The sequence below is a fragment of the Somniosus microcephalus genome, chromosome 18 (assembly GCF_052327205.1).
Source record: "Somniosus microcephalus isolate GS21.2 chromosome 18, FLI_Smic_1.0, whole genome shotgun sequence".
NCBI lineage: Eukaryota > Metazoa > Chordata > Chondrichthyes > Squaliformes > Somniosidae > Somniosus > Somniosus microcephalus.
Window position 1 is genome coordinate 16489671 of NC_141004.1, and position 26976 is coordinate 16516646.

Sequence of the window (26976 nt, forward strand, 5' to 3'; positions counted from 1 at the left end):
TAATTTTGCAATACGCGCTTCCAGCAGGCGCGGCTCAACACTGCGAGTACGCAATGGGAAAATTTTACCTTCACGTGTCTGGCTGGCATGGTTGTGAAGCGAGGAGACTGGTGTGTCTGGTGCAATTTAAGATGGGTAGCGAAGACTCCAAAGTACCTGATGATGTTAGGGGATAGGGAGACAAGTTAAACGCCAAATTTCTAGCTGTGATACAGTGTCTGGCTGGTGACTGGCTTATATGTGGGGGGCGGGGGGTGCGATAGTACACTCAGTCTGCGGATGAGGTGCATTACCAGAGTAATAAAGGGGTTTATTACTCTCCATGTTTATGACACCGCCTCATTTTTGAGAGTTGTCTCTTGTCCATCTGTAGACCCCACTTTCCTTGGTGCAGCTACTATTCCTGCTTTATCTCCTCCCCCTCGCCTCAAAGGACAGGAACGGATAGACTTACCCATGTTGGTTACAATTGACACTCTGTTTCCACAGGTCAGTGATGACAAGACTCATTCAACTCTTAACCATTGCATACACCTGCAAGAGAGGCCCTTAAAACAGACCATAACCAGGTGAGAGACTCGTGCAGACAGCAGCGGTCAGTCTGTGTGTGCTTCACGCTCTGTTACTGAGATCAATAATGCCGAATGCTTCACCTGTACCTATGTATATGTCTGTGTAACTCCTAGAATTAGTGTGTGCCTAACTTCTGGAGTGTCTCTCCTGTTTGTAAAAGAGACTAGTAATTACCAGAATATCTCTTCTCTGCATACGGCGTGTGCATATGAGAGGGTCTGTGTAATGGATCCAACAAATAATAACTGTTCTGTCTGCCTCCGTTCAGCCACAAGGAATTATTTCACTGCTGGTTCATTAACTGTGCTTTTAATTTCATGCAGGCAAGCTCTGACCCTTCTCTTTGACACCTACCAAAATGAGGTGGATAACTTTCTGCTGGCAGAGGTAGGTTGCTTGGCAACAAGACAATGCTTTGAGGACCTTTTGTTTGGTGCCCTGGGTAGGCCTGTGTTTATATTGTGTAAGAGGCGCAACCATCTTGAGCATCTTGGTTAAACCAGTAGAACTGCTCGCACTCAACCCTCCAAAGAGGGATTGCTTTGTTTTTTGTCTTCCCCTGAAATTTTCCTTCATTTTCCTTTTTTTTTCCTCCCCTGAGGGAGCTGAGTCTTTTCAAAACTTCAGTAGCCCTTTGGTACCGCACCGGGAGTGGCCATTCGTTATTATTTTTTTGTTTTTGGCTTCCACAGTGAGTGTTGTCGGGAGCAGAGAACAGCAGCAGACCGAGGCCAAGCCTTACCTTGCCCTCGCCCAAAATCTATGCTTCCATCTTTCCCAGCGGTGATGACTGGGCACACTAACCCGTGCACGGTGGTCAGTCTTCTTCTTAAGCAGTCCCTCGGAACCGAGGATGACTTGCTTCCACATTAAAAATGAGTTTGCAGGTGACTGATTAGTCCAATGCGGGACCTACAGTTTCTGTCACAGGTGGGGCAGACGGTGGTTGAAGGGGCGGGTGGGTGGGGTGCTTGGGTTGGCGTGAGCTCCTTCCGCTGCCTGCTCTTGGCTTCCGCTTGCTCCCGGCGAAGAGACTCGAGGTGTTTGGCGCCTTCCCGGGTGCTTCTCCTCCACTTTGTGCGGTCTTGGGCCAGAGATTCCCAGGTGTCGGTGGGGATGTTGCACGTTTTCAGGGAGGCTTTGAGGGTGTCCTTGAAGTGTTTCCTCTGCCCACCTGGAGCAGAGCGCTTGTTTTGGGAGTCTCGTATCGGGCATGCGGACAATGTGACCCGTCCATCGGAGCTGATCGAGCATGGTCAAAGCTTTGATGCTGGGAATGTTGGCCTGAGCAAGAACACTGACGTTGGTGCGCCTATCCTGCCAATGGATTTGCAGGATCTTGCAGAGGCAGCGTTGGTCAGTAGTGGTGTGGAGGTAGAGCTTCCGCTTTTGGGGACGCAATCGGGAAGTTGCGCTGGAAATTGCGCCAGTTGGGTTACAGTTCAAATTTGCATAATCACAAATGTAAAATCTTCAATAAACCAGCGCAATCGGGCAGCAGAATAGAACACAGTCGTCTCTTTTTTTTCCCCCTTGCCACTGTATTTAAGAGCGGTAACCTGGTGCAGTTTTATTAATACAGCTGAAAATGGGTTAATCACCAAAAATAAGCATTTTTAATAAGGGTGCCCAGTCCTCCACCTGCGAATAACCCAATTTAAAATCGCTGAAAATGACATAAAAATCCATGCTGCATCATTTAATAGTTTCATTGCTGTACACTAGTCAGTTTTTTAGTAAATGAAATCTTTTTGATATGAACATTTTTTTTTTAAAACATGCTTCCTAGTGCCTAGGAAAATGAGCGCAATTTGAAGAGCCTTCCTGAACCAGCGCAATCCGTGGAATCTCGCAATTTCGTCCTGGGGGGGCGTGGTCAGTTTTGTGGGTGTGGCCTTATCCGGGTGACTTGAATTGTAAATCAGCGGAAAACACGAGTGTAAGTGGTTTGGGGCGTAACTCACTTCCGTTTTAAAAATTCCCCGATTCTTTTGCGCTGGTTCATCCGACTCCACCCGGATTACGCAGAAACTCGACCCTGTGGTTTTTGGTTAATAAGGGACTTGGTTTTCTTGTGTAAATTGTGGTCGAGCTGTGACTGCGAGATTATTGAGGAAAAAGCCCAAAGACTTCCGTTCAACATCTCGTACGGAGCAAAGCATCTTTAACAGTGCAGCACTCCGCCTCGAGTATTTGTTGATATCCTGGTTTGGGGCTGATTTGGCTCAAAATCTCTGGCCTTAGATAGTACCCCGACGTCAAAGGGTGCAAAGATTGTTAGTTCACTAGGATGTCAGGTCTCTGTGATTGCAGCAATTCCAGTTAGTCCTGTGAAGAGACTGTTGTGCTCACTGTGTACGGTTACTGAGCGAGAGGGGTCTTGGGTGCGTTGCTGTTTCTCTCGTTTATTAAATGTATTTTTTGTTACTTGCAGGTCGATCATACACAGAAGGCCGAGAGGGTGGTGCAGTCTGTGATGGCCATTTGCAACGCGCTTGCCTTAGTTGAAACGCAGGAGATAACCAATGCCCTGAACCAGTTGCCACCCTGCCCCTCTAGGCTGCATCCTAGGATACAGAAGGTGTGCAAACCCACTTCCTAACTCCCAAGTACAGCTGATGCTTTTATCAGTTGCTCTCATCGTGTTTCAGTTAGCTCTGTGTAAAGGAACGCAAATGACGAGTGAATATCTCTGATTGGAAAATTGATTTTTCTTCCTTTCGGCTATTTTTACATATGCTGCTGTTTCCTGGTGACCAGTTTTGTGCCAATTTGCTACCTCGAGGTGACACATTATTTACTCTTGTTTCCAGCTCATGTCACAGTCTCAGCCACGTCCTTCCTGGCTGCTAGCAGAAAACCTCTCTAATCTTTCCTCAAGCAGTGCATGAAATAAAGAAAGAACTTGCATTTATATAATTTCTGTAGCGCCTTTCACAACCTCAGGACGTCCCAAAGCACTTTACAGCAAATGAAGTACTTTTGAAGTGTAGTCACTGTTATAATATAGGAAACCTGGCAGCCAATTTGTGCACAGGGTTCCACAATTCACAATTCACAATTCAATTCAAATCGCTTTATTGGCATGATAAGGTACATCTTATGTTGCCAAAGCATCAAAATACATTTATGGTTGAACACATAAACGCGGTTCTATTCATACAGTGTATAAACAGGTATATCCCTGAGTTTATAAATATACATTCGCCTTGTTTATATATACTCTTGTCTTAGTTTACTGGTTGTCCCTCTGTTCATGGCAAGCTGTAACATAGTGTGCCGCCAGTGTTACACAGCTTCTCTCCTCCCCCAGTAGGAATGGGAGTTTTTGGTTGTCATTCAGATTTCTGAATTCAGGGCATATTTGAGAGAATTTTTGGTAGAAATTCTCCCTGATGCCCTGATATTTTCCACAGGCTGTGAGGAAGTGCATCTCTGTCTCAACTACTCCCTGACTGCAATGAGAGCATATCCTGTCTTCTCTTGGCAGCCTGGTCTGCCTGTGTCTGCCTTTTTCGATCGCTAGGCTATGTTCGCTAAGTCTGTACCTTGTCAAGGTTCTTCTCAGTTTGTTATCCTTTACCATGGTCAGGTAATCAGCTATGTTGTATTGTCTGTTTAGGGCCAAGTAGCAATTGAGTTTGCTTTGGGTTTTTGTTGTTTCTGCCCAATATGTCAGATATTTTTCCTTTTGCTTAGCGACGATTGTGTTGGGTCGAATACTTTGTGTTACCCTGTCACTGTTCTGGGACTGGTTATTGTTAGTATTGTTAGTAGTTACTTCACTGAGTCCCAGGACTAGTTGACTGAGGGTATTCTTCTTTATGGTCAGCTCTTGGCATTTCAGGGCGTCGTAGTGATAGCATTGGGGGTTGCTCATTTGTAGGTGATTCCAAAATTTGGTGGCTCTTTTTTGGATAGTGATTATTAATGGATATTGGCCTAGTTCCGCCCTGCATGCATTGTTTACTGTTTTCCTTTGAGTCCGAAGGATACTTTTACAGAATTCTGCATGTAGGATCTCAATTGGGTGTTTGTCCCATTTTGCAAATTCTTGTTGTGTTAGCGGTCCCCATACCTCACTGCCATAGAGTGCAATTGGTTCAATTACTGATTTGAAAATTTTGAGCCAAATGCTAATTGGGATTTCTATTTGGATTGATTTTTTGATGGCATAGAAAGCCCTTCTTGCTTTCTCTTTCAGTTCATTCACAGCCAGTTTGAAGTTTCCCGTAGAACTGATTTTTAAGCCCAAGTATGTGTAGTGAGTGGTTTGTTCAATTTTGGTTGTTCCTACTGTGAAATTTATTTTGGGTCCCTGATGTTTGGATCTTTGCTGGAACACAAGGACTTTGGTTTTTTGGGGATTTATTGTCAGGGCCCAAGTCTGGCAGTACGACTCCAGCAGGTCCAGGTTCTGCTGTAGACCCTCCTTAGTTGGTGACAGCAGAACCAGGTCGTCTGCATAGAGGAGGCCGGGTGCTGTAGATTGTTCAAGTAGTTTTGCCAATCCATTAATGTAAATATTAAAGAGTGTCGGTGAGATTGGCGAGCCCTGCGTCACCCCCCGCCCCTGTGGGAAGTATTTTGTTTGTTTGTCTCCAATTTTAACTGCACATTTATTGTTTGTATACATTGATTTAATTACATCATATGTTTTCCCTCCTACCCCGCTTTCGATAAGTTTCAGGAATAAACCGTCATGCCAGATGGAGTCGAAAGCCTTCTGGAAATCAACAAAGCATGCGTAGATTTTGCTTTTGTTATGGTGAACGTGTTTGTCAATTAGGGTCTGTAGGGTGAAGATATGATCGGATGTTCTATAGTTTGGCAGGAATCCAATTTGGCTTTTACTCAAGACATTGTGCTCCTCAAGGAAGTTTATAAGTCTTTTGTTTATGATGCTACAGAATACCTTCCCCAGGTTACTGTTTACACAGATGCCTCGATAGTTGTTTGGGTCGATTTTGTCCCCACCTTTGTATATGGGTGTTATGAGTCCTTTGTTCCAGATGTCAGGGAAATAACCGACACTCAGAACCAAGTTGAAGAGTTTTAGGATAGCCAGTTAAATGACCAGATATTTTTTTTTAATGACGTTGATTGCACGATAAATATTGGCCAGGACACCGGGGATAAGTCCCCTGCTCTTCGCCTCGTTTAATGCCTCATCCGAAAGACATCACTTCAGACAGTGCAGCGCTGGAGTGTCAGCCTAGATTATGCGCTCAAGTCTCTGGGGTGGGTCTTGAACCCACGACCTTCTGACTCGGAGGCGAGAGAGAGCTACCCACTGAGCCACGGCCGACACCCTCTACTGTAATAGGTTACTTTTTCCGAGTCTTTTATTTCCCAATTTTACCATCTTCTCTTAGGGCACTAATGGGAGGTGCAAAGCAACTGAATTCCACCCCCCCCCCCCCCCCCCCCCGAAGTGTTTTCTTGAACAGTGGTACTCGTATTAAGGTCCAGAGGCCATTTGTAGCCCACTTCTCCATCGTCTGTGGCCCTCGCCAGACTTGGCACTCTACACGTGTATTAGGTCTGTGCCATTTCCTCTCTTTTCCTTGCTTTCCAGCAAAAGAAGGTAAGGAAATCACATGATAAATACAGATGAGGATGTTATTTGGCCCATCTTAGTTCATTGTTTCAGCACAACCCTCCCTCCCTCCTGAATTCCAGGGTTTTCACCTTTACTATATCTGGGAGTCCATTACACGTGTTAATCACTGCTTGTGTGAAGAAGTTGTTCCTGACATCAAGCGCCATGGGATGTTTTACCATGTTAAAGATGCTATATAAATGCACGTTGTTGTTATTATCAGTCCCAAATTTGCCCTTTACTAGTTTGAACCTGTGTCCCCTTGGCCTTAGTCGGAAATAATACCTTGGCCTTTCCCACACCGTTTATTATCTTGCGTAAGGCTATAAGATCATTTCTCAGTCACCTGCTTTCAAGGCTGAAAAGTCTGCCTTTCTCTGGTAGCTCCTTATAACTCAGACCCTGACACCAGGGATCAGCCATGTGACTCCTCTTTGAACTCCTGCTCTTAGGAGGTGTGGTTATCCCAGCTTCCATACAACTTGTAAATGGGCACTATTAACATCGAACAACGTAGTAGAACAGCTGGTTGACATGAATCAGTCATTCATGAAAGAAAGACTTCTGAAATAATACTGAGCGGCCTACGGGTGGCGCTGTCCAGGGAAAGTATAAATACTCGGGCACAGGCCCAGCTTGCACAGGACATTCTTAACAGGAACTGGTGAAGGACACAACTAGACTTCCATGTTGTAAAACAGTTGATTGAAGCTTTGTTTAACGCTTAGACCAAGTGCCTAGTAGTTTTCTTACGTCACTGGTCCTATCATTTAATTTTTTTCGCTGCTCATTGGGAAGTGCCCGCCCTCCACGTGATTAAAATCAGGAGCTCACTGTGTAACAGATCCCGGGGTATTCTTCGAAGAAGAGCACGGGAGTTCTCCCGGTGTCCTGGCCAACATTTATTCCCTCAACCAACACTTAAAACAGATTACAAAAGCAAAATACTGCGGACGCTGGAAATCTAAAATAAAAAAACAGAAAATGCTGGAAATACTCAGTGGGTCAGGCAGCATCTGTAGAGAGAGAGAAACAGAGTCAACGTTTCAGGTCGATGACCCTTCGTCAGAACTGGAAAAAGTTAGAGATCTAACCGGTTTTAAGCAAGTACAGAGGCAGGGAAAGGGGGGAGGGGAGGAAAGAACAAAAGGGAAGGTCTGTGGAAGGCAGGAGAGATTAAATGACAAAAGGGATGATGGTGCGAGGCAAAGGGGGTGTGAATGGGACAAGTAAAGAAACAGCAAAGCGGTCTGGAGGAGGTGTAAATGGCAATAGCAGAATCATTATCAACAGCTGCTGTCAAAAAAAAATGGGAGAAGTGGTTATGATCTGAAATTGTTGAACTCGATGTTGAGTCCGGAAGGCTGTAAGCAGATTATGTGGTCATTTATTCATTGAGGCACCTTGCTGTGTGCAAATTGGCTGCATTTCCTACATTACAATAGTGACTACACTTCAAAAGTACTTTATTGGTTGTAAAGTACTTTGAGATTGTGCAAGGCACTACAGGAAACTCTTTTTTATCCGGCACCGACGGGACCGGCATGGGGCCGGTTTCTCAAAGTCCAGATTACAGAGAGGTATAGTAAAAGGTACGAGAGCCCCGTACACGGCAACATATCCAGGCTTCCCTGTTGCTTAGCAACAGGTGCAGGAACCCCGGCCGCAAGATCCAGGTGTCCCTGTTGCTTAGCAACAGGTGCAGGGACCCCGGTTACACGGCCACAGATCCAGGAACGGCCACTAATATGAAGTAAAACTTACCTGAACCTACTCCTGAATTTTGCCGGTTAACAGAGATTTCCGATTATTTAGGTGCCGGTAAATTGAGAGTTTCCTGTATATAAACGTAAGTATTTCTTTCATTCTTTCTTCACTGCCGTGTGACTGACCTGTAAGGAATTGGGAGAAATTCCTAATGAAAACTGTGGTGTGTATATTTATGCATATATTAGGTATTTTATATTTAAGGATTAAATACCAGTTGTTTTTTTGCCTCAAAATATCCACGTTGCTGTTGCCGTTGAGAGAATGGGTTGGACAGGGAAAGCTTGAAGCACAAGCTATAATGTTCCCTGTCGTGTATAACGGGCTTGCTGGTTAATCTGTTCTCTTTCATATCTCTGCAGGATCCCAACATGCTGACAAGAAGAGAGCATCGAGGTATGGGATTGGGCTTTTCGTTAGCTCTGTGTGTTAATGGTTGATTCTGTGAGTGCAGCCCGTCGGGAAGAGGAAATAACAGAGCCATGGAATGAGCCGTATTCCACCTCATTCCGTGATGGCCTCTGTCAGCTCCCAAGGGAACTCAGTGGTCTGAAGTGCAAAAGGTTACCTCTGTGTTGCATCAGAGAGCATCCCAATATTGCATCCAACCATCACTTTAGGTGGGCCAGTGTGAACCACTTAAACAGTGTGAAGAATGGGAGCCGTGTTGGTTGTGTGCCCGCTATTGAAGAGGAATCCTTCATTCCCCCCTCCCCCTCCGCATCAGGCCTGAATCCTAGGGCCCAAAAGGTGAAAGGTCATTTTTTATCCATCAATTTCATTGGCTACTGTATGGCCCTTAGCTGATTGCACATGACTTTCTACCTTGTATTCACGTTCATTTCAGCTTTACAATCTCTCCCCCCAGCCTCCTCTCCCCAAAGCTCTCCTCTGAAGGTACCGACTCTTGCTGGGATACAGTTCCGCGGGCATCAGCAATCTTGCCTAAGTGGCCATCCTTGTGTGAGTGCTAGAAGGTTGCTCAGCTGTTGAAGGTTGTCACATCCAAGCCCAATCTGGTCCTCACCTGATGTGCGCACGTGTACTTGCCAGCAGGCGTCTCTAGATAGCAATCAGTGGTAAATGTGACTACATTCCACCCCCACCCCCTTTCCCTCGCCGGGCGGGAGGAGGCACTGAACCTCATTGTAACACTCCAGCTGAGTCACCTAACAGCACAGACTGGGACCTTCTGGTTTGTGTGGCTGAGTAACCGATCAGGTGATGCCATTGGAGCAGCCAGCATACTGAAGGTTCACTCATTGAATGCCTTTTGTGCACAAAGCTTCCTGTTAAAGCTGCTGGAAGGAAATGATCGAGATCAGGAAAGGATTAAATAATCAGCCGCTTTGTTATTTTGAAATTTGTACCAAAAGAATAAATTGAAAAATACATAGAATTACATAGAATCTACAGCACAGAAACAGGCCATTCGGCTCAACCAGTCCATGCCGGCATTTATGCTCCACTCGGACCTCCTCCCATCCTTCCTCCTCTAACTATCAGCATATCCCTCTATTCCCTTCTCCCTCATATGCTTATCTAGCCTCCACTTAAATGCATCTATACTATATTTCCTGCACCAGCCCTTTGCCATTTAGATAAGTGCAGGTTATATATAGCATGGCAAAATGTGGCAGTCCAGCACTGCTTAGAAATGATGGTCTTATTTCTGCTCTTTTCCTAGCCAGGGCTACTTTTTTTTTTTAATATGTTCATTCATGGGATGTGGGCGTCGCTGGCAAAGCCAGCATTTATTGCCCATCCTTAATTGCCCTCGAGAAGGTGGTGGTGAGCCGCCTCCTTGAATCGCTGCAGTCCGTGTGGTGAAGGTACTCTTCCCACAGCGCTGTTCGGTAGGCAGTTCCAGGATTTTGACCCAGCGACGATGAAGGAACGGCGATATATTTCCAAGTCAGGATGGTGTGTGACTTGGCGGGGAACGTGGTTTTCCCGTGCGCCTGCTGCCCCTGACCTTCTAAGTGGCAGAGGTCATTGTTTGGGAGCTGCACTCTGGATTGCCATTGAATGTCCTCATTGACTGCCCCCCCACCGCCCACTCTAGATATTGGGTGAGGAACAAACAGCTTCAGTTGCAATGGCGTTCTTGGATGATTAAGAATGGGTGCTTTGGTGAGGCACTGGATGGCTGTCCGCACCAATGGAATTGTATCCCAGTGGGAAAGGAGGGGTGTGGGGGTGGAGGCAGGGGAAGGATGGGGGGACGGGGGAGAAAGTTTCAATTATATGCTAATCGTGCTGCAGAAGGCATAATTTAATCTGGATCTTGATAGTTGTCATTACTTTGATTTGAGAACTGCCCCCTGTCAAACCCTAAACAGACTACAACAAGGCTTCCATTTTACATTCAAATGGAGCAGTCAGCTTTTTAGTTCCGATTTCATGCATGGCGTATTCTACCATCCTCTGCTTAATCTTCACCATGAGAAATAAACTTCCCTCGGGCTTTAGGGGAAGGAATTCTATTTGCAGTTCCAACTTTAATGTCGTATCATTCCTAGAAATCTCCCATAATTGAAAACTCATGGGATGAGTGCGCCTGCCTTTTGTCAGAATCTTTATAAGATGTGGTCTTCAGGGGACAAAGCTCCAGCTTATAGAGAATACTGAGCAAAGAATGTGCGTCCTGAAGGGTGACTAACATTTTTTTAGTTTCTTGAAATCCATTCTTTTCCTACGAAATCAGCCCCATTTTTTGAGTTTTTTTAATCCGTCTTTTTAATATCCTTTTCTCGCTCTCCCTAAAGGCACTAACTCCTGCTACTTGCATTTCCACGAGTGCCAGGTACCCTATAGTACCGAACGCAAATGACCATTCTTCGTGTGAGAGTCTAGATGGTGAGTGGCTGCAGGCTAGCTGTTCCAGTTCTGACATTCGTGTATGCACTTTCCTGGCAAGAGTCATTGACTACTGATTAGGAAAATTAACTCTTGACTGATATTCCCTTCCATAGCCCAGGAGTGCTGAGGCCAATTGTAGCACTGACTGAGATCAGCTGATCGAGCACAGACCGGAGGGTCAATGAGAAGAGATTGAGTAAACTAGGCCTGTATTCTCTTGAATTCGGAAGAATGAGAGGGGATCGCATTGAAGTATACAAAATTATTACAGGGCTTGATAGGGTGGATGCTGGGTAAATGTTTCCCTTGGCTGGTGAGTCTAGAACCAGGGGCCACAGCCTCAGGATAAAGGGTAGGCCATTCAGGACTGAGATGAGAAGAAATTTCTTCACACACAAGGTGGTGAATCTTTGGAATTCTCTACCCCAGAGGGCCGTGGAGGCTCAGTCATTGGGTATATTCAAAACAGAAGTCGATAGATTTCTGACTAGTAAGGGCATCAAGGGATATGGCTAGGGCCGGTGAATGGAGTTGAGGCAGCAGATCAGCCATGATCTCATTGAATGGCGGAGCAGGCTCGAAGGGCCTACTCCTGCTCCCACTACTTAAGTTCTTATGTCAAACCTAGGACCTCTTTGGTTCAGTTGCCTCTATCAACTGAGGCATTAAGGGAGCTCCTCAATCCCAGCGGTAAATGACATTGATGCTCAACGGGTTGATAATGGAGCAAGATTAATTACAGTCTCTTTCTCTTGTGTAACAGCCACAATAGGGGAAGCGCTAACAGCCGCCATCTTGGATCTGGTGGAACTCTATTGCAACAGCTTCAACGCGGACTTCCACACGGTGGTTCCAAGTCGGAAGGACACTCAAACGCAGAGCGCCTGCCTCGTTGATAGTCCGCTCAGTTTCACCATCTACGCAGCACACAGGATTCCCATCTCATGGGCAGCTAGGTAAGGGGGATTAAGTTTAGCCTGTCAAATTAGAATTGGCGTGGCCCTGTTATTTGGGCATCTGCACAACACGTGGAGCAGCCTGGAAAAGCAGTGGTCGTTTCCATTTGGGGTTAGAACTTGTTGTGTTAGCTTTCTCAAGAATATGAGTGGACTGCTTTCTTAATGAATATTAGGTTTTTTTTCATGAAGGGTAGGGCTGATCACTAATAAAATGTTTTGGGACTGCGCTAAGCTGGAAATGTAGAAGCAAAGAAAAATACTTACATTTATATAGTGCCTTAGCCAGAAACATCCCAAAGTGCTACATATACGGTACATTGAATTACTTTATAAATCGAGTACAGAAGCAAAGAAGTAATGCTAAACCCATACAAACCATGGTTCGGGCTGAGTTTGGACACCCTACTTTAAGAAGGGTGTCAAAACCTTGGAGAGGGGGCAGAAGAGATTCACTAAGACGATACCAGGAATGATGGGCTTTGGTTATGAGGAGTGATTAGTGAAACTGGGGCTCTTTTCATTCAAACAAGGAAGGTCAAGAGGAGATTTGATGGAAGTATATAGGGAAAACTATTTCCACTGGCCAATGAATCGGGAGGTAGAGGGCAGAAATTTAAGGTCGTTAAAAGACCAAAGAAGAGGTTCAGAGAAAGTTTGTTACATAGGGGGTTATTGGCATATGGAGTGCCTATCAGAAATAGTGTTCGAAGCAGAATCCATAACTGCTTTTAAAGGGAAGTGGATAAGTATTTGAAAAAAAAATTGAAAAGGATATTGAGAGAGAGCAGAGCAATGGGACCAAGTGGATAACTCTTCCGGGCACCCAGCATAGGCACAATGGGCTGAATGGCCCCTTTCAATACGGTAAAATTCTGAGATTCCATTGGCAGAAGCCTAGTTGTCCAACTGATTTTTTTGCTTGGGTGAAGAGGAGTGAAAAGGTGAAAAGAGGCAGTGCTGAAAATGAGCTAGAAAGTGCTGCAGTGAAATACTGAGATACAGCAGCACTCAATATTAAAAGGGAATTCGAATCCATTAGTGAAACCTCCTTACTACTTCTCCCTGTTATATAACAGTTTTCTTTCCTAGCTTCCTGTGATACCACAATCACAAGAAGCCTAAATCGGTTTCCCTGCTTAAGAATTGTGGATAAACGATGGACGCTTTTTCTGTGTACAGCCCAGCCCCGTGACGACTTTCCTATTGAAATACTGAAACGTAATTCATTGGGTGGGTGGGGGGGTGGAGGGATGGAGTTCTGTGCAGAGGTTGAGTTCCAGCGGACTAGCACAGTCTGGTTACAACGCTGTCTGCTCCCCTCTGGAGGCTGTGCTCAAATTCGGGCAAGACTGAGGGAGGATAACATTTTCTTCTCTCTACCGTTGACAGTGCAGTGCTCCCTCAGTACTGCACTGGAGAGTCTGCCCAGGTTTGGTGCTCATGCCTTTGGAGTGGAGCTTGAACCCCTGAGCTTCTGACTTGTGAGAAGGCTGCCACTGAACCAGGACATGAAAGATTGAGACAAAAAGAGAAAAAGAAAGAACTTGCATTTCTATAGCGCCTTTCATGACCTCGGGACGTCCCAAAGCGCTTTCCAGTCAATGAAGTACTTTTTGGAGTGTAGTCACTGTTGCACTGTCGGAAACGCGGCAGCCAGTTTGTGCACAGCAAGCTCTCACAAACTGCAATCAGATAATACGTTTTTAAGTGTTGGATGAGGGATAAATATTGGCCAGGACACCGGGGAGAACTCCCCTGCTCTTCTTCGCACTAGTGCCATGGGATCTTTTACGTCCACCAGAGAGAGCAGGAGGGGGCCTCGGTTTAACGTCTCATCTGAAAAACGGCACCTCCGACTGTGCAGCATTCCTTCAGTGCTGCACTGAAGTGTCGGCCTGGCATTTGTGCTCAAGTTTCTGGAGTGAGACTTGAACCCACATGTCTGTGCAGCACATAACACCTAATGGGAAGAAAAAGTAGTCGACGCGGGCCTTAAGCTTACAACAAAGTAATGGTGGGCGCACTACAATTGGTCGCAGCACTCCTGGGATAGGGAGGGGGAAAATCAGCCTGGCCTCCTGTTCACTGTCCAGCGATGCTGCTGGAAAGTACTTCTATTGGGTGTGGACCAATGTTCCCTCTAATTTTCTTTTGGCCCGCGTGGTCCTTTCAACGGGCTATTCAAAATTCCGCGCACGGGCGCTTTTTCTATTTAAAAGCCGGCTCACCAGCTGTGCGGAACCTTTAGAGCGCTGCGTGGCCACAGCTTAAAGGGAACAGTGGTGTGGACAGCATTAAGTTTGGAATAAAAACAGAAAATGCTGGAGAAACTCAGCAGGTCAGGCAGCATCTGTGAAGAGAGAAACAGAGTTTCTCTCTTCACAGTTTGGATATGATGCTATTCATGGTCAGATGGCCTGCTGACACTCAGTAGACTCAGTGTCTCACGGAGAGGAAGGAAGACATTTATATATATTTTTTTTTAAAAGGCGGCTGGTTCAATAGCTATCTAATGCCGTCCGCACAATATCCTGAGAATGAAATGCTAGGAGAGCAGATGGTGCCCAGTAGGTGCTTAGCGACACCATCAAATAAATCTGTTTTTTAAAAAAAAAATCGGATCACAGACACAAGGTGAAGTGTCCAAAGCTGAAGTCCGTGTGATCCCGAGAGCATCTGTGTAATCACAGTTGGCCAGTGAAAGGGTTAATCCTCTGCACTGGCCTGTGGCTGCAATAGGAACAATAGCCTTTCTGCCGGGATATTCCCCCCCCCCCCCCCCCCAACCCTTCTTAACAAATGGCAAGACAGCATGCCTCAGTCTGAAGGGTAAAGGTATCAGCCAATGCCTGATGACCTGCTTCTTGCTTTGGAGTAGCTGAGGGGGGTTTGTTCGAATCTTGGGAAACTTCCCACAGTGTTTTTTCTCTTCTCTCCTCTCCTCTCTCTTCCCAAGAGCCCCCCCGAGTGCTAGAAAAGGCTGATAGAAACTGCGGTGCCCCCTCGGGACCTCTGCCATTGTGCGGCTCTAATAGTATGCTGATTGACGATTGGCGCTGATAAATGATGTACCCTGGGAAACTCTGTTTGCCCTTTGGCCTTTGCCCCCCAGATGTAATCCGCCTCCCTCTACTTGTCGCCAGGCACCTGTCACATGCTTGGTCTGTGCTTGAGAAGCGTTTTCTGTACAGGCATCTTGAATGGACAGATGTCCTTCTGCCTCTCGCTGGCTCCCACACTACCCTCGAGGTATGGATCCGGGGGGGAGGGGAGGGGAGGGGCAGAGAATGCTCCTGCACTTCTTTGTCAACCTGAAGTGGTTTTAACTCTCTGAGAACCGTAGTATGGTTTCTGTAACATTTTTGTTTTGTTACTTTACCTTTTAAAAACAGATTACATATATTTCTCATTTATTCAATGAATCCAGCAATGAGGGGCCCTTACATTTCACCAACTCCCTTTTATAATTAGCGTTCAAAGTTTTAAAGTTAAATTTCAGATCATAACCACGGCCACAATCACACATATTTTCTTTTTTTTATCCACACTTTGTGTTTTTTCTTCCCTCCCTTCAGCGGTCCTTCATTCTGCCAGCGCAATTCACACCCCATCTAGAGCCATCCTTTGTTCCTCAACCTGCCCCATTTCCACCTCCTCTCGCCTTGAATATCTCTTAATGTCTCTTAATCTCTCCTGCTTTCTATCCCATCACTGACCTTCCCTTTTGTTCTTTCATCCCCTCCCCCTTTTCCCAGCCCCTAAACCTGCTTTCCATTTCCTGCTTTTTTGTCCAGTTCTGACGAAAGGTCATCGACCTGAAACGTTGACCCTGTTTCTCTCTCCACCGATGCTGCCCTGGCCTGCTGAGTGTTTCTAGCGTTTCCTGTTGTTATTTTAAAGTGAATCTGTGTTGCAGGAATCTCTTCATCTCTCATTCGCTGTAGCAACTAAATGTGCTTGTATGTTTTGGTAACTGCCTAGGAACTGTCGAGTTTTGTTTGCTAACGCTCCTGTCAAGCGTCTTGGGATATTTTACTACATTAACGGCACTATATAAATGCAAGTTGTTGCAGGAAGGCACGGACTATACTTATAGGAATGTAAACCTCTTTGCCAACCCAGAGTTAAAGCCACTGTAGCAACTTGGCCTGTTGTGCTCCCAAAATTGGTTGACAATTATCTTTGTTCATCCCCCCCCACCTCTGCCACCATAGGTCCAATTTCCATTCACTGACCCTGCTGAAAAACGGCAATCTCCAAGTTTGCAGACAACACAAAGCTGGGTGGGCGTGTGTGCTGTGAGGAGGATGCCGAGAAACTCCAGTATGATCTGGACAGGTTGGGTGATTGGGCAGATGCATGGCAGATGCAGTATAATGTGGATAAATGCGAGGTTATCCACTTTGGTGGCAAAAACAGGAAGGCAGATTATCATCGGAACAGCAATAGATTGGGAGAAGGGGAAGTGCAACGAGACCTGGGTGTCCTTGTGCACCAGTCGCTGAAGGTAAGCATGCAGGTGCAGCAGGCGGTTAAGAAGGCAAATGGTATGTTGGCCTTCGTAGCGAGAGGGTTTGAGTACAGGAACAAGGATGTCTTGCTGCAGTTGTACAGGGCCTTGGTGAGACCACACCTTGAGTATTGTGTGCAGTTTTGGTCGCCTTATCTGAGGAAGGATGTTCTTGCCATGAAGGGAGTCCAGCGAAGATTCACCAGGCTGATACCTGGGATGGCAGGAATGACGTATGAGGAGAGATTGGGTCGATTGGGCTTATACTTGCTGGAGTTTAGAAGAATGAGAGGGGATCTCATTGAAACTTATAAAATTCTGACAGGACTAGACAGACTAGATGCAGGAAGGATGTTCCCGATGGTCGGGAAGTCCAGAACCAGGGGTCACAGTCTAAGGATAAGGGGTAAGCCATTTAGGACAGAGATGAGGAGGAATTTCTTCACCCAGAGAGTAGTGAACCTGTGGAATCCTCTACCACAGAAGGCAGTAGAGGCCAATTCATTAAATATATTCAAGAAGGAGTTAGATATATTTCTTAAGGCTAAAGGGATCAAGGGATATGGGGAGAAAGCAGGGACAGGGTACTGAATTTGGATGATCAGCCATGATCTCATTGAATGGCGGAGCAGGCTCGAGGGGCCGAATGGCCTACTCCTGCTCCTATCTTCTATGTTTCTGTACCCTTATAATGAACCTGTACTGTGCAAAAATAAAGAGCTGCACTCGGAGTTACACTCTGAGTAATCCTTACCCTACAGAATTAACAGCAGCTCTCTATATAGGCCCAAGATTTGCAAATCGGAGGCTCCCTGCGAGTGGATGTCTCTGACCTGTTTTTAAAAAAAAAAATTAAAAAAAATGTACGAATTTACTTGATGGCCCGGGAGGTACCGAGGCTTGCGATCCTGGGCCTCTCCGGGTCCGCGCGGGCAAAGGTCCACGTGATCCCAGGGGCGCTTGCGAACCGCCTGCGCCCCTGGGATCGCGTGGGCCGGCCCAACCAATAAAAGAAGGGAATCCCCATTCATACTTATTGGAGTTCCGTATGTACGGAAACCCCATAAGTATGAATGGGGATCACTTTAAAAAAAAAAAAAAAATACATGAAATAAAAAAATTTTTTAATTACATATTTAAAATTAATTAAAATGCCATTTAATTAAATATTTTAAACAAAGTTTAATTTTTTGGAAAAAAATGTATGTTTTAATGGGGCTAAAAATAAACTTACCTTATTGGACAGGGTTTTTAATGTGTAAACGAGTGATAAAAATTTTATTTTTCTCTTTTTTAAAACTCTTATGCCGGTAAAAGCAGGCCTTATGCCTTCTTTTACCAGGCGTAAGAATTTCACAGGCATTCAGCGGGCAGAAGTTGGGCAAATAGCGCAACTCTCCGCCCGCGGAGGCCCATCTCCCGGGGATGCGGAGGATCTGTCAAGATTCTTGACAGATCGCAAGTTCCGGGTTTTAGCGCATCCGCTTCGCATGCCTAAACCCAGAACTTGCGCGGCCTCTGTGGGCAGGTACGCACCCGTAAGGGGGGTCACCAAATACGGCCAATACAGTCTACTCCTCCATTCGAAGTTGCTTATTTCGAATTATCTGTTGGTTCACATCGAAACTGTGCAAAACAAGCCTGCTCTGTTGCTTGATTGATATTGCTACTGGATAATCCGAAATTTTGTTGCACAAAAGTACAACTTTGGATTAACAGAAGTGGAGCTTAATATGCATAATCCTTATCTTGCTTAATAAATAACAACTGTGTACGGTATGCAGAAAGTAGCCCTCGCCCTGCTGAATAAATAACTGCAGCGCAGTTTTACACAGTGAGTAACCCTTACTTTGCCGAATATCCAGCAACTCTGTACAGTTATGCAGTTCATGCCCCAACCCTGTGGCAGAAACCTGAATTCCTGTTAGCACTCCATCCACCACCTTAAACATTCACTCCCTCCACCACCGGTGCACTGTGGTGGCAGTGTGTACCATCTACAAGATGCACTGCAGCAACTCGCCAAGGCTTCTTCGGCAGCACCTCCCAAACCCACCACCTCTACCACCTAGAGGGACAAGGGCAGCAGGCGCATGGGAACACCACCAGCTCCAAGTTCCCCTCCAAGTTACACACCATCCTGACTTAGAAGTATATCGCCAATCCTTCATCGTCGCTGGGTCAAAATCCTGGAACATCCCTCCCTAACAGCACTGTGGGAGCACTTTCACCACACAGACCGCAGCGGTTCAAGAAGGCGGCTCACCACCACCTTCTAGAGGGCAATAAGGGATGGGCAATAAATGCTGGCCTTGCCAGCGACGTCCACATCCCATGAATGAATTAAAATAAAACCAAGAAACGCAATGATTAGTGTTTTAACCCTTGCAGGGTATCACAAATGTCCTGAATGGAGTGCGTAATATCTAACTAGATAGTGAAAGAGACTGGTTGCAGTATGTGCCAGATGTGGTGTGCCATCTGATGTGCTCAGTATTACAGGTCTGAGTTCGGAACATAGGAACAGGAGGAGGCCATTCAGCCGCTCGGGCCTGCCCCGCCATTCAATTAGACCTTGGCTGATCTGCACCTCAAACCCATTTTCCTGCCTTTGCTCACTATCCCTTGATACCCTTACCTAACAAAAAAAATCTATCTATCTTGGTCTTGAAAGCTCCAATTTTACCCCAGCATCCACAGCCTTTTGGGGAGAGAGAGTTCCGAATGATCCTTTGTGTGGAAAATGTTAGTGCTCCATGGGCCTATACTCTCTGGAGTTTAGAAGAATGAGAGGCGAACTCATTGAAACATATAAGATTCTGAGAGGGCTTGAAAGGGTAGATGCTGGGAGGCTGTTTCCCCGGCTTGAGAGTCGAGAACTAGGGGGCATAGTCTCAGGATAAGGGGTCGGCCATTTAAGACTGAGATGAGGAGGAATTTCTTCACTCGGAGGGTTGTGAATCTTTGGAATTCGCTACCCCAGAGGGCTGTGGATGCTGAGTCGTTGAGTATATTCAAGGCTGAGATCGATAGAGTTTTGGACTCGTGTAACGGATGGGGATCGGGCAGGAAAGTGGAGCTGAGTTCGAAGATCAGCCATCATATTGAATGGCGGAGCAGGCTTGAGGGGCCGTATGGCCTACTCCTCCTATTTCTTATGTCCTTGTATTCCATTTTCAAACCAAGAGTAGTACAAAGCAGAGGTGACTGAATCAAGGAAATTTCTCACAGTCAAATGCACCTCGAGAGCATCTTCCGCTCTATGACTAGGTCTGGGGTGCAGGTAGGCTACTCAGAAAGAAGATAAATAAGGCTGTCCGTCTTAAATCGTTGTACACAGGAGCTCATTGAAGCTTGGAGCTGAGTGGAGAGCGAGAGTGATGTAGTCAGTGGGGTTTAAAATAAACTTTGTTTTCCCCACCCCGTCAGTTATGAAGATTTTTATCTGTCGTGCGGTCTCAGCCATGGTGGGAAGGAGCTGTGCGGTCAGCTGCAGACCAAGAAAGCTCACGTTTACAAGTACCTCTTCCATCTCCTCATATGGGACCAGAAGTGAGTAAATGAAACTTTGTTCTCCTACATATAAAAGCATATATATACATACGAGAAAAAATTTAATCTGTGGAGCATAAACACCAGCATGGACCAGTTGGGCCAAATGGCCTGTTTCTGTGCTGTACGTTCTATGAATCGGTCCAATTCAGACTTTCAACTTTATTTTTGCTATCTCCTCGTTCCCTGATTCGTGTTGGGGTACAGCAACATGGGGACCAGCAGCCCTTCCAGTACCTCGCCCAAAGTGACTGTCCTCGGTGTGTGACCCTCAGCCAGTGAGGGTCCAATAGGCTGTTTGACCACGAAAGCCGCCAGTTCTGTCCTCTCCCGTTGTCCACTCAACTTGCACAGTTCAGCAGGGGAATCACTCGGGAGCGAGGAGGCACGGGGAACACCACCGAGTTTTTCCCCTCACTGACCCAGGGGCGGCCGAGACCCGCCATTGTGCCCCAGATCCCGCTCTGGCTAAGATCGGCAAACCCGATGCTGGGACCTTCCCTGGTCTGCGGGGGGGGCGGCGGGGGCTCAGTCGCTGCACTGAGCCAAACACAAGAGATTTTATTTTTTTTACTTCCGACTGCATCATTCTGACATGTTTTAAGAAGCGGCACCAAGGGTCCTGGTGATCTCCGGGGGCACCAGACATCCCAAATAACACCACTCGGTTCATTTTGCGCAGCAGTTGGGTCAGTCTGCGTTTTTTTTTAGAAACCAGGACTCCCCAGTAGCCGGCCGTATTAAATCCAGCAAAATTCACCCTGGAGTCTGTTGCCAACCGTGTTAAATCTGCACAGCAGGTGTCAGTGACACTAAATCCAATATGAAAACTGTTAACGGTTATTCCAACCTTACCCCTCCCCTGAACACGGTTAATCCACTCTTAACCAATGTTCCCTCTAAATTGCATTTCTGTTTATTTCAATACGCGGGCCCTTTAAATTTCTGCGCATGCGCGGTACTTCAAATGGAAAAGCTTGTGAGCGGCCTGCGCTGGACCTTGCAGATTACTGCGCGGCCGCGCATGCGGGCAGCTTAGAGGGAACATTGCTCTTAAACCCTCCCTCCCCCCAACCCATCATGGCTACTCCACTCTTAACCCTCACGCCCCCCCCCCCCCCTGAAAGCAAACCAGGAGTGTTGAAAATGATTACTTGAGCTTTCTTTTAATCTCGTGTTCCCTCTTGCTCTTCCAGCATCTGTTTTCCCATTAATATCAATCAGCTGCCGCGAGAGACCCTCCTGACACTGACGCTGTCCGCGTTTCCCGTCCCCCCTCCTGGGAGCTCGTCTGAAGCCAGCAAACAGCGGCGCACGGCGGAGACAATGGGATGGGTGACCATGCCGCTCTTCAACTTCAGACAGTAAGTACTCGGTGTTGAGTACGAGCCCAGGGTTCTACCTAAAGGCCTCAGTGTAGGTCAGTAGGGGACGGATAAACAAGCCACAGTTTAATGTCGGAGTCGGGGCTCGTGGATGCCTCTTTTGTGCATGACTGGAGTTGTTTGCTTTCTGCTATGGGTGTGTTTCATACTTTCACTGTTTCTGTGTTCATCATGTTACTTCGCATATTTGCAAAAAAAAACTTGCTAATAACCTGCAAGAGTGCTAATATATTGACTGACTTATTGACCCCGAAGCATTTCTGGACTATGATGAAATGACTGGCACTAGCAATGCTGGCCTATGGTCCTATGACAGGCCCTATTAATGCTGCCTTAGGCACAATGACGAGCTCTATCAATGTTGGCCTGTGACGTTGTGACTGACTCCAGCAACGCTGGGTTGTGACGGCGTGACTGGCCCTGTGGCACACTGCTGCCACGTGCTTGTGTGACAGACCCTGCGGCATTTCTGGCCGATGGCCGTATGACCAACCCTACAGAGGTACTTGCCAATGGTGGAGCTTGTAAGTTGTCTTGGAAGGATCACAGATGACTTGCATTGGTCGTAGCCTGTGAGGCAGCAGGCGGATCTCTGGCTGCGCTATATAACGCACAGCATAAGCGATCTGTCATCTCTCGAGATGGGTCAGGAGACTTGAAAGGTACACTATGGCCACTGAACTGAGCAACTGCCTAAGCCTCGGAGTGTATTGACCGGTGACCATGTGACTGACTGACACCCCAGGGGAGGGCAAACTATTGACGTATGACTGATTGTCCAGATGTACCTAATACTAGAAGTAACATAGAGATACTGTCAGATATTTCTACTTGTCTAATTTAAATCCGTTCGTCTTGCGTTTAATGGTGCTGCTTCAGGTGAAACAGGGATTAGAGGGTGGGAATAAGAACACACATAAGAACATGAGAATTAGGAGCAGGAGTCGGCCATTTGGCCCCTCGAGCCTGCTCCGCCGTTCAATAAGATCATGGCTGATCTACCTCAACTTTACTTTCCCGCCCGATCCCCATATCCCTTGATTCCCTTGGAGTTCAAAGATCTATCGATCTCTGCCTTGGATATTCTCAATGACTCAGCATTCACAGCCCTTTGTGGTAGAGAATTCAAAGATTCACAACCCTCCGCGTGAAGAAATTCCTCCTCATCTCAGTCTTAAATGGCCGACCCCTTATCCTGAGACTATGCCCCCATAGATAATGGGGCCTGAGCACATAGACGCAAGGCTTTTAACAGGCTTGAGGAGCTGGGAAATACAAAACTGAGGCAATACAGTGCCGCCACTGGTGGGAGTGTGTAACTATACTGTGACTAGTTTACATAGACAATTTCCATTACAGATGTGGGCATGCGAATTTATAATTGGATAAAAATGACACGAGAGCATGGCAACAAAGTAAGACGTTTTTGTAAGCAGGACGAGCATGCCAGCATAAGATTTTTAATAAAGAGAAATATTTTCCAGTTTTTTGGCATTTTGTTGTTTGGTTATGTAACACTGCTTTGCACCCTGGTACAAAACACTGAGTTACGTCGCGCTGTTATGGCGACTCTAGGATGACGATCGACAGTTTGTCCCACTGCCACTTTTCTCCCTCCTCCCCTGAAAGTGTTGACTTCTGCTGGGGTTCTGTTCCGTGGGCACTGACAGCCCTTCAAGTCAACGTTCTCCGTGCGTGAGCCTGAACAGTGTGTGCCATCAGGTGGTTTGACTGTGGAGGGCATCACGGCTGAGCTGGATCCTGTGCCCTTACACTGATTTACTGCTTTTAACATAGTAAAAGATCCCAGGGACCTTTTACACAGGAGAGAACGTACTTGCAGAATGGTAATCGGAGAATCGCCCAAAAGTGCGGTCTGGAAATAATACGAAGAGGCTTTGAAAGCTGAGAAGGGGAAATAAGAAAGCAACGAGTTTTAGGAAGCAAGTTCCAGGGAATACTCGCTGCTGCCCACACATGTGCATCTTGCAGCAGGAATCCATGACTTGTAATCAGGAGCAAGAACCCTGGCGATAGTTTTCTCCCAGAGGACAGCGAGACCAATTGTAGCGCTCAGATGAGGATCAGATCTCTATTTTTGATTTAAGACGTTACACAATTTAACATTTTTCTTTTAAAGCTGACACAGCTGAAATTATATAATTTAGAAGAGTTTCTGTTGTGCAAGTCATTTGCTTTTAGCAACCAGATGTTTCTGTCCCTGGCCACGGTGACCGTAGATTAATATCCTGTCCCGGATACTGTGGAGCAGGGCAGATTAAACGTGCCCCCCACTCCCCCATGGGTCATTCTAGGAGCGTTCCTTGCTTGACTGGATATTGCACATCCAAACCGCACCTCAGTTCACAGTCCGAGGCCGAAAGAACAGCTGTGGCACTTGAAGCTTCTGCCAAGACAGCTAGCTGAGTGGTCACTAGAGGGTTACACAAATACTGAGCAAAGCAATGGTCAAGATACGAGGGAGATAAAGGGGCCCTGTTATCTCTGGAGGAATTCAGAGATGTCCAGAATTTCAACCAATGCAACTTGTTCTTTTTTTTAAAAAAAACATAATATATACTTGACAAAGGGTTTCGACCTGAAACATTGACTCTATTTCTCTCTCCATGGATGTTGCCTGGCTTGCTGAGTTTTTCCAGCATTTTCTGTTGTTATTTCAGATTTCCAGCATCTGCAGTATTTTGCTATCATAATATATACTTGTTTGGCCAGTTTTATTGGTGAGGAGTAGCTGCGGGTGGAATGTTTTCCACCTTTGCACCCAACGTCAAGATAACAAAGATCAGATGCAGAGCAAAGTTCCGAGCTTTGTGCCATCAATATGCCTTATTCTATTCTTGCAGTTTGAGTGAGGTTCCCAATTTGCTTTGAAACCTTGGGCTGTTTTCTTTTTTTGTGCAGTGGATCCACAGCCGTTCCCAACAGGATATAAGATTGGGCAAATATATTTCACGTTAGCACCCTTGCAGCCAGCAAAGAGAGAATTCAATCTTACCGGTCCGGACACAAACCTAGCTTCAAAGTGCTTATCCCCCTGTCCGAATGCTGGGCTTGCCTAAAGGTGCCCCCTTCTGTTGGGTTGGAGTCAGTGCTGTGCAAGGCTATCAGTTGATCTGATCTTTGTGAAGTAGAGCTGGGTTCTCGACGTACCATTCGCTGCAGTTTTTGACCTATACAAATGGTTTTTTTTGAGGTGGGGGGTGGTCAAGGAGCGGTTTCTATGGCAATAATAGCTGAGCAACCAGTGGAGCGGTTTTATTTTCCAGAAACATTACTTCTGTGCCGTCAACCTGGCTGTGTCTCCCTGCAGCCGAACAGACCACAGATAACATTGACTGAGGACATGGCACAGCAGCCTGTTCTTTCTCCATCCCTTTACTGCTCAGTGAGGTGATCTGGCTATTGTGCAGCATGGAGCGATGAGAAGAAATCCTGGGAATGCAACACACAATCAGAATCTCACAACACACCGGCCCATGTCTGAAAGAGCAAAGATAGGCTGATGTTTCCATTGGCGCCCTTCATCGGGTGCAGGCTCCCACTCGAAAGGTGCACCTGTCATTCCTCATTCAGCTGCTGACTGACGTGCCGAGCATGTCCCGCACTCTCTCTTTGTTGCAGTGCGAGGTAGATCGACTGCACTGATGATGATGTTTCCTATTCCTAAACCACATTGGGGGGAAAAAATTGGGTTGCTTTGCGCCTCCTGTTGGCGCCCGGGCATGGCACCGCTAACTCCTCCCGCAAAATTCAGCGGGAGGTTAGCGTAGCCGGTAGCGGCCCTGTGCCGCCAGCGATGACGTCGTCGCGTGCACAGCGCCCCGCTCGCGCCCCAGCCACAAACTTTGGTTACACTGGACGGTATGTCCGACAGGGTCAGGGTGATGGTTTTTGCAGCGACGGCGGCGCAAGTTAAAGGGCAGGTGTCGGGCGGCCATTTTTTTGAGGGACGACTGCCAGCACCTGCCCCCCCCCCTTCTCCTTTTTCCTTCAGAGTGCCGGCCGCGATCGGTCAGCCCGGCACTCCTCTTGAGTGCCGGTCTGTTTTCCCGGCACCCTGCTCCCCGGTGGTCCAGCAGGGTCCCGGTGCGCGCAGCGCTAGGCCCCTGCCCTTTAATCAGGGGAGGGAGGCCTGCAATTACACGGCGCTACGTGCCGACATGCGTGGCGCTGTTGCACGTAACGCCGCGAAATTCACTGGTAGCTCCCCACCTGCTTGGGGCGCTACCACTGAATTTATGGCGCAGAGGCGCTAACTTTTTCAGGGCGCCAAAAGTAGCGCCCCAGCAAAGTTAGCGCCCCCATTATTTCATCAGGGCTCAGAACTGTCAAAATTCCTTCAAATTAAATCCAGGCTTTATTTTTGGTTCCTATTTAACACATTCTTCAAACATAGGCCGTGTACTGTCAGTGTTCTGATCCGCATAGTTACTTATACCCATGAGCCGCACCCTTATAGAATGGGCATTAAGGCCATAGAGTGCGTACAGTATAGATTCACCAGGATGATGCCAGAGATGGAAAACTATAGTTATGATGAGAAATGTTGGATATTTGGACTATTTACACTGGAGCTGAGAAAGCTCAGGGGAGATTTAACAGCAGTTTGTGTGCAGCAAGCACCCACAAACAGCACTGTGACAATGACCAGATAATCTGTTTTAGTGATGTTGGTTAAGGGATAAATATTGACCCCAGGACACCGGGGAGAACTCCCCCTGCCCTCCTTCGAAATAGTTCCCTGGGATCTTTTACAACCACCCGAGAGGGCAGACGGGGCCTGGGTTTAATGTCTGATCCGAAAGGCGGCACCTCCGACAGTGCAGCACTCTCTCAGCACTGCACTGGGATTGTCGGCCTAGATTTTGAGCTCCAGTCCCTGGAGTGGGACTTGAACATGGCAGAGGCGAGGGTGCTACCACTGAGCCAGGGCTGACACCTAATTACAACAGTGACTACATTTTTTTCTTAAAATAAAGTACTTCATTGGCTGTAAAAGTGCGACGTGCTGAGGTTCTGCAGGGCGAGCTGTATCTGCAGGTCTTTCCTTTATTTTTATTGCGGATTTGCAGAGTGTATGGTTTCCCCATTAATAACTCGGTTGGTGTTTTTCTTGCTTTGTCCCCAGTGTGCTGTCATGTGGTAGGAAGCTGCTTGGACTGTGGCCATTCTGCCAACGAACCATCCTCACCACGTTGACTGCCTGCAATTTCATCCAGCCAGACAGTGTCATCTTACAGGTAGGACAAACCACATCAAACTCGCTCAAGAACTGGGCCACAGCGCTTGCAAACAATTTGCCTGATAATGTCTCAAAATCCCTCCCTGTTCAATTTTTTGGCGTGCACTTTTGGGGGGGAAAAAAGTGTATACATTTATTGTTCGTGTTTAATATTTGAATTAATTTTAATAGAAAAATGAATTTGAAGCCAATCTGTACACAGCAGCAGAAACAGACACGTGTGGAATATAAACACCAGCACAGACCAGTTGGGTCGAATGGCCTGTTTTTGTGCTGTGTAGTCTATGTAATGTCTTCCTTACTGAGGGATCTAGTAGCTCAAAGAAGGAAGGGGAGCCACTGACGTAATGGCAAGACCGTGAGAGGGAAAGAAGAAAGGAGGACACCAATAAGTACAGACAGCAGCAATAATTTACATTTACATGGCACCTTTAATATAGAAAAGTGTCTCTAGGCACTTCACAGAGGCATGAGGAAAACCGGACGTCGAGCCAAAGAAAGAA

The 26976-nt window shown here is 46.7% G+C and overlaps 1 protein-coding gene across 1 annotated transcript in view; it reads left to right on the forward strand.

Moving 5' to 3' along the window:
• Positions 1–26976, forward strand: part of LOC147105051 (phosphatidylinositol 4-phosphate 3-kinase C2 domain-containing subunit beta-like) — a 166572-nt gene that overhangs the window by 57577 nt on the left and 82019 nt on the right. The window contains exons 7-14 of the mRNA XM_086011098.1: positions 490–569; positions 897–960; positions 3008–3154; positions 8305–8338; positions 11568–11760; positions 19703–19825; positions 21022–21189; positions 26360–26471. Of these exons, the coding sequence (XP_085867224.1) occupies positions 490–569; positions 897–960; positions 3008–3154; positions 8305–8338; positions 11568–11760; positions 19703–19825; positions 21022–21189; positions 26360–26471 (921 nt within the window). The remainder of the gene's footprint in view (positions 1–489; positions 570–896; positions 961–3007; positions 3155–8304; positions 8339–11567; positions 11761–19702; positions 19826–21021; positions 21190–26359; positions 26472–26976) is intronic.